This window comes from Oncorhynchus tshawytscha, linkage group LG05 (genome assembly GCF_018296145.1).
Source record: "Oncorhynchus tshawytscha isolate Ot180627B linkage group LG05, Otsh_v2.0, whole genome shotgun sequence".
Lineage (NCBI taxonomy): Eukaryota > Metazoa > Chordata > Actinopteri > Salmoniformes > Salmonidae > Oncorhynchus > Oncorhynchus tshawytscha.
Window position 1 is genome coordinate 82346802 of NC_056433.1, and position 10033 is coordinate 82356834.

At 49.0% G+C, this 10033-nt stretch overlaps 1 protein-coding gene across 1 annotated transcript in view; it reads left to right on the forward strand.

Annotated features, from left to right (window-relative positions):
• The first annotated feature begins 3670 nt into the window (after window positions 1-3670).
• Window positions 3671-10033, forward strand: part of meltf (melanotransferrin) — a 24496-nt gene continuing 18133 nt past the window's right edge. Inside the window, exons 1-5 of the mRNA XM_042322530.1 lie at window positions 3671-4021; window positions 4408-4562; window positions 6438-6537; window positions 7304-7489; window positions 9512-9662. Of these exons, the coding sequence (XP_042178464.1) occupies window positions 3979-4021; window positions 4408-4562; window positions 6438-6537; window positions 7304-7489; window positions 9512-9662 (635 nt within the window). The 5' untranslated portion in view covers window positions 3671-3978. The remainder of the gene's footprint in view (window positions 4022-4407; window positions 4563-6437; window positions 6538-7303; window positions 7490-9511; window positions 9663-10033) is intronic.

The following is a 10033-nucleotide window of genomic DNA, read 5'->3' on the forward strand; positions in this document are numbered from 1 at the left end:
TCTAACTCAGTAAAATCGTTGTTTTTGTTGCATATTTTCAGCTGATGAAACTGTGGGTTTGCAAACCTAAAGAATTTTACAACAAACCGTTTCAGGGAAGCTTATCTGAGTTTTTGTCGTCCTCACCAGGGTCTTGTCCCTGACTGCAGATCGTAACCGACATCGGTGTTGAAAATGCTCACCTTCGATGGCCACTGGCACGCTGGATAAGTGTGCTCTTCCCAGATGAATCCCGGTTTGAACTGTACCAGGCAGATGGCAGACAACGTGTACGGCGTCGTGTGGGCGAGCGGTTTGCTGATGTCAACGCTGTGAACAGAGTGTCCCAGGGTGGTGGTGGGGTTATGTTATGGGCAGGCATAAGCTATGGACAGTGAACACAATTGCATTTTATTGATGGCAATTTAAATGCTCAGAGATACTCTGACATGATCCTGAGGCCCATTGTCGTAACATTCATCCACCGCCATCACCTCATGTTTCAGCATGATAATGTACGGCCCCATGTCGCAAGGATCTGTACACAATTCCTGGAAGCTGAAAATGTCCCAGTTCTTCAATGACCTGCATATTCACCAGACATGTCACCTATTGAGCATGTTTGGGATGCTCTGGATCGACTCGTACGACAGCGTGTTCCAGTTCCTGCTAATATCCAGCAACTTCACACAGCCATTGAAGAGGAGTGGGACAACATTCCACAGGCCACAATCAACAGCCTGATCAACTCTATGCGAAGTAGATGTGTTGCGCTGCATGAGGCAAATGGTAATCACACCAGATACTGACTAGTTTTCTGATCCACACTCCAACCTTTTTAGGTATCTGTGAGCAAAAGATGCATATTTGTATTCCAAGTCATGAGAAATCCAAAGATTAGGGCCTAAATAATTCATTTAAATTGACTGATTTCCTTATAAGACCGTTACATTACTCAGTAAAATCTTGTTGCAGGTTGATTTTATATTTCTGTTCAGTGAACCAGTATCTTATCTTACCTAAGGTGTTGGTTGTTGTTTGTTTTCCTCATATCCCATTCAGAAATTACTTTTGTAAAAACATTTTATTTGATTGTATTGAAACACTGGTAAGGAAACAAGAGAAAATGGCAGCAGTCTGGGAAATGAGTTATGAAGGTGGCCTAGTCTTACTGGCCTAGTCTTACTGGCCTAGTCTTACTGGCCTAGTCTTACTGGCCTAGCCTTACTGGCCTAGTCTTACTGGCCTAGCCTTACTGGCCTAGTCTTACTGGCCTAGTCTTACTGGCCTAGTCTTACTGGCCTAGTCTTACTGGCCTATCCTACTGGCCTAGTCTTACTGGCCTGGCCTAGTCTTACTGGCCTAGTCTTACTGGCCTTAGGCCTCTTACTGGCCTAGTCTTACTGGCCTAGCCTTACTGGCCTTGGGAAATGAGTTATGAAGGTGGGCCTAGTCTTACTGGCCTAGCCTTACTGGCCTAGTCTTACTGGCCTAGTCTTACTGGCCTAGCCTTACTGGCCTAGCCTTACTGGCCTAGTCTTACTGGCCTAGCCTTACTGGGCCTAGCCTTACTGGCCTAGCCTTACTGGCCTAGGCCTAGTCTTACTGGCCTAGCCTTACTGGCCTAGCCTGGCCTACTGGCCTAGTCTTACTGGCCTAGCCTTACTGGCCTAGTCTTACTGGCCTAGTCTTACTGGCCTAGTCTTACTGGCCTAGTCTTACTGGCCTAGTCTTACTGGCCTAGCCTTACTGGCCTAGCCTTACTGGCCTAGCCTAGCCTTACTGGCCTAGCCTTACTGGCCTAGCCTTACTGGCCTAGCCTTACTGGCCTAGTCTTACTGGCCTAGTCTTACTGGCCTAGTCTTACTGGCCTAGCCTTACTGGCCTAGTCTTACTGGGCCTAGCCTTCTTACTGGCCTAGTCTTACTGGCCTAGTCTTACTGGCCTAGTCTTACTGGCCTAGTCTTACTGGCCTACTGGCCTAGTCTTACTGGCCTAGTCTTACTGGCCTAGCCTTACTGGCCTAGCCTTACTGGCCTAGCCTTACTGGCCTAGTCTTACTGGCCTAGTCTTACTGGCCTAGTCTTACTGGCCTAGCCTTACTGGCCTAGTCTTACTGGCCTAGCCTTACTGGCCTAGTCTTACTGGCCTAGTCTTACTGGCCTAGTCTTACTGGCCTAGTCTTACTGACCTAGCCTCTTACTGGCCTAGCCTTACTGGCCTAGCCTTACTGGCCTAGTCTAGCCTTAGTCTTACTGGCCTAGCCTTACTGGCCTAGCCTGGCCTAGCTTACTGGCCTAGTCTGGCCTAGTCTTACTGGCCTAGTCTTACTGGCCTAGTCTTACTGGCCTAGCCTTACTGGCCTAGACTGGCTAGCCTTACTGGCCTAGTCTTACTGGCCTAGTCTTACTGGCCTAGTCTTACTGGCCTAGTCTTACTGGCCTAGTCCTTACTGGCCTAGCCTTACTGGCCTAGCCTTAGCTGGCCTAGCCTTACTGGCCTAGCCTTACTGGCCTAGTCTTACTGGCCTAGCCTTAGGCCTTCTTACTGGCCTAGCTTACTGGCCTAGTCTTACTGGCCTAGTCTTACTGGCCTAGTCTTACTGGCCTAGTCTTACTGGCCTAGTCTTACTGGCCTAGTCTTACTGCCTAGTCTTACTGGCCTAGCCTTACTGGCCTAGCCTAGTCTTACTGGCCTAGCCTTTACTGGCCTAGTCTTACTGGCCTAGCTGGCCTAGTCTTACTGGCCTAGTCTTACTGGCCTAGCCTTACTGGCCTAGCCTTACTGGCCTAGCCTTACTGGCCTAGTCTGGCCTAGTCTTACTGGCCTAGGCCTAGTCTTACTGGCCTAGTCTTACTGGCCTAGCCTTACTGGCCTAGCCTTACTGGCCTAGCCTTACTGGCCTAGTTACTGGCCTAGTCTTACTGGCCTAGCCTTACTGGCCTAGCCTTACTGGCCTAGCCTTACTGGCCTAGTCTTACTGGCCTAGTCTGGCCTACTGGCCTAGCTTACTGGCCTAGTCTTACTGGCCTAGTCTTACTGGCCTTACTGGCCTAGTCTTACCTGGCCTAGCCTTACTGGCCCTAGCCTTCCTGGCCTAGTCTTACTGGCCTAGTCTTACTGGCCTAGTCTTACTGGCCTAGCCTTACTGGCCTAGCCTTACTGGCCTAGCCTTACTGGCCTAGGCCTCTTACTGGCCTAGTCTTACTGGCCTAGTCCTTACTGGCCTAGCCTTACTGGCCTAGCCTTACTGGCCTAGTCTTACTGGCCTAGGCCTTACTGGCCTACTGGCCTTTACTGGCCTAGTCTTACTGGCCTAGCCTTACTGGCCTAGCCTTACTGGCCTAGCCTGGCCTACTGGCCTAGCCTGGCCTGGCCTAGTCTTACTGGCCTAGTCTTACTGGCCTAGCCTTACTGGCCTAGCCTTACTGGCCTAGTCTTACTGGCCTAGCCTTACTGGCCTAGTCTTACTGGCCTAGTCTTACTGGCCTAGCCTTACTTACTGGCCTAGTCTGGCCTCACATTAAACCTAGAACAAGATTCCAGAAAGTGTATTTGTCATTGACAGGGTCAGGCAGAAAAGTTACTACAGTTACTATGTCGTCGTCGTCCCCCAACCCCCCCCTACTTCCTTGAGATGTACATGGAAAAGCACCGGGCAGGGCCAGCAGAGGTGGGGTCTTTCCCCGTCAATGGCCTCTGTGTGCTCGGTCTGGCCAAGCGCCAGCTGCGGGCAGTAGGGACGTGTCTTTCCAGGTATGAGCTAACTGTCTGGAAGTCACTACGTTTCAGAGAAAACGTTAGACGAAGAATAGCTAGAAAGTCTACTGATTTCCATAAAATGATGTTGTAAAATACTCATAACTTGTTTGACGATATGCGGAAAGCTGGAGTTCAACTTGGAGCTTGTACTTTGGAGCCCCAATCAGACATCGGAAAGGTATAAATAAACAGGTCGTACAGGATCAGACATTCTCACGTCTGTCTGACTCCGTCACTATGTGGATACTCGTCGCCTCTCTGATATTAGGCCTTCAGACTGGTGAGTTGTTTTTTTTACTCAATATAATAATATATTGTGGCGGTGTGGAGGTAAAATAACGACATATTTTAATCTGCCCTAGATTCAGATTTGCCTAGTTAAATAAAGGTTACTTTTTTATATAAAAAAATCATAGTTATGTGTGTATTATAAAACGATGATAGCTGCAAAGACTACATTTGAATAAAAGGTTGGATTAATATGAATCCGTATAAAATGCTAGATATTATCAGCACATTGAGGTTTCTGGATGGAATTTTAATTTGTAACAGACGAATTTGCGCAGTCGACGTTTGGTTGTGTACTCTATGAACATTGGTTATTGAGTAGCCATAGGACAACAAGAAAAACATTATTATTTTTGTTTGAATGTGTTCCCTATCCAGTGTCTGGCCAGAGCACTATAAGATGGTGCGCAATCTCCGCTCAAGAGATGACCAAATGTAACGCCATGGCGCAGGCCTTCAGCAGTGCGGCCATCCGTCCGATTATCCAATGCGTCAGCGACGTGTCTGTGGAAGGATGCGCGCAGAAGATCGGGGTAAATGGGGCTCTTTCAGATTAATAGGGCACATTTCCGTTTATATTGACTTTTTATATGACTTCCTATAAAACTTGATCAAATCTAAAATATATATATATACACTGCTCAAAAAAATAAAGGGAACACTAAAATAACACATCCTAGATCTGAATGAATGAAATATTCTTATGAAATACTTTTTTCTTTACATAGTTGAATGTGCTGACAACAAAATCACACAAAAATGATCAATGGAAATCAAATTGATCAACCCATGGAGGTCTGGATTTGGAGTCACACTCAAAATGAAAGTGGAAAACCACACTACAGGCTGATCCAACTTTGATGTAATGTCCTCAAAATGAGGCTCAGTAGTGTGTGTGGCCTCCACGTGCCTGTATGACCTCCCTACAATGCCTGGGCATGCTCCTGATGAGATGGCGGATGGTCTCCTGAGGGTTCTCCTCCCAGACCTGGACTAAAGATGGAGCGAGACATGATGTCCCAGATGTGCTCAATTGGATTCAGGTCTGGGGAACGGGCGGGCCAGTCCATAGCATCAATGCCTTCCTCTTGCAGGAACTGCTGACACACTCCAGCCACATGAGGTCTAGCATTGTCTTGCATTAGGAGGAACCCAGGGCCAACCGCACCAGCATATGGTCTCACAAGGGGTCTGAGGATCTCATCTCGGTACCTAATGGCAGTCAGGCTACCTCTGGCGAGCACATGGAGGGCTGTGCGGCCCCCCAAATGCCACCCCACACCATGACTGACCCACCGCCAAACCGGTCATGCTGGAGGATGTTGCAGGCAGCAGAACGTTCTCCACGGCATCTCCAGACTCTGTCACGTCTAACATGTGCTCAGTGTGAACCTGCTTTCATCTGTGAAGAGCACAGGGCGCCAGTGGCGAATTTGCCAATCTTGGTGTTCTCTGGCAAATGCCAAACGTCCTGCACGGTGTTGGGCTGTAAGCACAACCCCCACCTGTGGACGTAGGGCCCTCATACCACCCTCATGGAGTCTGTTTCTGACCGTTTGAACAGACACATGCACATTTGTGGCCTGCTGGAGGTCATTTTGCAGGGCTATGGCAGTGCTCCTCCTGCTTCTCCTTGCACAAAGGCGGAGGTAGCGGTCCTGCTGCTGGGTTGTTGCCCTCCTACGGCCTCCTCCACGTCTCCTGATGTACTGGCCTGTCTCCTGGTAGCGCCTCCATGCTCTGGACACTACGCTGACAGACACAGCAAACCTTCTTGCCACAGCTCGCATTGATGTGCCATCCTGGATGAGCTGCATTACCTGAGCCACTTGTGTGGGTTGTAGACTCCGTCTCAAGCTACCACTAGAGTGAAAGCACCGCCAGCATTCAAAACTGACCAAAACATCAGCCAGGAAGCATAGGAACTGAGAAGTGGTCTGTGGTCCCCACCTGCAGAACCACTCCTTTATTGGGGGTGGCTTGCTAATTGCCTATTTCCACCTGTTGTCTATTCCATTTGCACAACAGCATGTGAAATGTATTGTCAATCTGTGTTGCTTCCTAAGTGGACAGTTTGATTTCACAGAAGTGTGATTGACTTGGAGTAACATTGTGTTGTTTAAGTGTTCCCTTTATTTTTGTTGAGCAGTGTATATATTCAGTTGTTTGTGACAGTTGATGTTTATATTTTTATATTTTCTTAATAATTGCTGTGATATTGTTTGTTTATTTAAGTCTTGGATAGGATAATGATATCACCTTTTGGAGCATGTGTTGACCTAGTTGTCTAGGAGTATCTGCCGATGTCCTGAATCCGACTGATTAGGAAGCAACACTATTTCATTTCATACAGTTGCGTTAACCATTGAAACATGCTATTTAAACCCCTCTTAATTTCTTTCTTCTAGAAAAACCAAGTAGATGCCTTTTCAATGAGCGCTAAGGATATCTACAAATTGGGGGAAGAAACAAACTTCAAAATAGCTGCAGGAGAGACTTCTGCTGATGGTAAAGAGTTTATGTCTGTGTTATATTTCTGGGGCGGCAGGGTAGCCTAGTGGTTAGAGCGTTGGACTAGTAACCGGAAGGTTGTGAGTTCAAACCCCCGAGCTGACAAGGTACAGAGGACAGAGGACAAATCTGTCGTTCTGCCCGTGAACAGGCAGTTAACCCACTGTTCCCAGGCCGTCATTGAAAATAAGTATGTGTAACTGACTTGCCTGGTTAAATAAAGGTAAAGTTAAATTTAAAATATTGCAGCACACCATCACAGTGTGTCTGTCACCAATTGCGCATGAAGTCATTTGTGTCTATTTCACAATCATTTATGAGCGTTGGATATGTTTACTCTCTTTTTATGACATGCTTGTGCAAACGTTACCCGTAACGCAGAAAGAGGAGCGTATCATATAAATGTAGTACATACGGTATGTTAATGACTTACTGGAGATTCAAGTATCTTTAAAAAAACAAACTAGGCAAATTCTTATTTACAATGACGGCCTACACTGGGCCAAACCCGGACAACGCTGGGCCAATTGTGCGCAGCCCTATAGAACTCCCAATCACGGTCGGTTGTAATACAGCCTGGATTCGAACCAGGGTGTCTGTAGTGACGACTCTAGCACTGAGATGCACTGTCTTATGACAGCGGACGAGGTCATATCCCTCTATTGTGTCTGTTTTGACTCTGTTCCTCAAAGTGAAAGAGGGAAGCACATGATCAACTGGACCAATAACAGATTACTATCCCCCTGACCCCTGACCTCCACAGGAGAGGGCACCACCTACTATGCGGTTGCCGTGGTGAAGAAGATGAAGCCGGACATCAACATCAACACACTGAAGGGCAGGAAGACATGTCACACAGGGAAGGGACGTACTGCCGGCTGGAACATGCCCCTGGGATACCTCATCGACCAGAGCAAGATGTCTGTCATGGGCTGTAACATCCCACAAGGTAGGGAATTGTGACACACACGCTAGTGCGCGCACACAAGAATACACACACGCGCTAGTGCACGCACACAAGAATACACACACGCGCTAGTGCGCGCACACAAGAATACACACACGCGCTAGTGCACGCACACAAGAATACACACACACGCTAGTGCACGCACACAAGAATACACACACGCGCTAGTGCACGCACACAAGAATACACACACGCGCAAGTGCACGCACACAAGAATACACACACGCGCTAGTGCACGCACAAAAACACAGAATACACGGACACGCATATAAAAAAAGGGAAAGAGGGAGGTGGGGGATACTAGTGCCTCTGAATCCCCCTGAGAGGTGGGGGGATACCTACACTGTCCTCTGAACCCCCTGAATGGGGGGGATACACAACTGTCCTCGCCCCCTGAGTGCGGGGATACCTACAACTGTCCTCTGAAGAGAGGTGGGGGGACACAACTGTCCTCTGAATCCCCCTGTGGGGGATACCTAGTCACAAAAACCTAGTCACAGACAACCACACGGACACACATATAAAAAATCCCCCTGAGAGGTGGGGGAAAGTCAACTGGGAGGTGGGGGATACCTAGTCAACTGTCCTCTGAATCCCCCTGAGAGGTGGGGGGATACCTAGTCAACTGTCCTCTGAATCCCCCTGTCCCCCTGAGGTGGGGGGGATACCTAGTCAACTGTCCTCTGAATCCCCCTGAGAGGTGGGGGATACCTAGTCAACTGTCCTCTGAACCCCCTGAGAGGTGGGGGGGGGGATACCTAGTCAACTGTCCTCTGAATCCCCCTGAGAGGTGGGGGATACCTAGTCAACTGTCCTCTGAACCCCCCTCTGAGAGGTGGGGGTCCTCTGAATCCCCTGAGAGGTGGGGGGATACCTAGTCAACTGTCCTCTGAATCCCCCCTGTAGGTGGGGGGATACCTAGTCAACTGTCCTCTGAACCCCCCTGAGAGGTGGGGGGGATACCTAGTCATACCTAGTCAACTGTCCTCTGAATCCCCCCTGAGAGGTGGGGGGGGGGATACCTAGTCAACTGTCCTCTGAATCCCCCTGAGAGGTGGGGGGGATACCTGGTCAACTGTCCTCTGATACCTAGTCAACTGTCCTCTGAATCCCCCCTGAGAGGTGGGGGGGATACCTAGTCAACTGTCCTCTGAACCCCCCTGAGAGGTGGGGGGGATACCTAGTCAACTGTCCTCTGAACCCCCTGAGAGGTGGGGGGGATACCTAGTCAACTGTCCTCTGAACCCCCCTGAGAGGTGGGGGGGATACCTAGTCAACTGTCCTCTGAACCCCCTGAGAGGTGGGGGGGATACCTAGTCAACTGTCCTCTGAACCCCCCCTGAGAGGTGGGGGGGATACCTAGTCATACCCCCTGAGTGGGGGATACAACTGTCCTCTGAACCCCCTGAGAGGTGGGGGGATACCTAGTCAACTGTCCTCTGAATCCCCCTGATACCTAGTCAACTGTCCTCTGAACCCCCTGAGAGGTGGGGGGATACCTAGTCAACTGTCCTCTGAATCCCCCCTGTCAGGTGGGGGGGGGGATACCTAGTCAACTGTCCTCTGAATCCCCCTGAGAGGTGGGGGATACCTGAGAATCCCCCTGGAGTGGGGGATACCTAGTCAACTGTCCTCTGAATGAGAGGTGGGGGGGATACCCCCCTCTGAGAGGTGGGGGGATACCTAGTCAACTGTCCTCTGAACCCACCCCCTGAACCCCCTGAGAGGTGGGGGGATACCTAGTCAACTCTCTGAATCCCCTCTGAGAGGAGCAGGGGGAGATACCTAGTCAACTGTCCAACTGAATGCATTCAACTGAAATGTGTCTTCTGCATTTAACCCAACCCCTCTGAACCCCCCCCAAACCCTCTGAGGAGCGGGGGGCTGCCTTAATCAACATCCACGTCTTCAGCACACACACACATACAGTACACACACACTGCACACCACACTGTAGGAGCTTTGAAACCAATACACCACTAACCTGTTTGTGGTGTCCCCCAGGCGTGGCAGATTTCTTTAATGCCAGCTGTATCCCTGGGTCACGGGGAGACCCTCCCTCCCTTTGCCAGCTGTGTAAAGGCAACAGCGATGGACAGTTCGTATGTGACAGCACTGACAAGGAGAGATACTACGCTTACAATGGGGCCTTCAGGTAAGGTACACTATCACACTGATACTGATACTATCACACTGATACTATCACACTGATACTATCACACTGATACTATCAATCACTGATACTATCACACTGATACTATCACACTGATACTATCACACTGATACTATCACACTGATACTGTAGACTATCACACTGATACTATCACACTGATACTATCACACTGATACTATCACACTGATACTGTACACTATCACACTGATACTATCACACTGATACTATCACACTGATACTATCACACTGATACTGTAGACTATCACACTGATACTATCACACTGATACTATCACACTGATACTGTACACTATCACACTGATACTATCACACTGATACTGATACTATCACACTG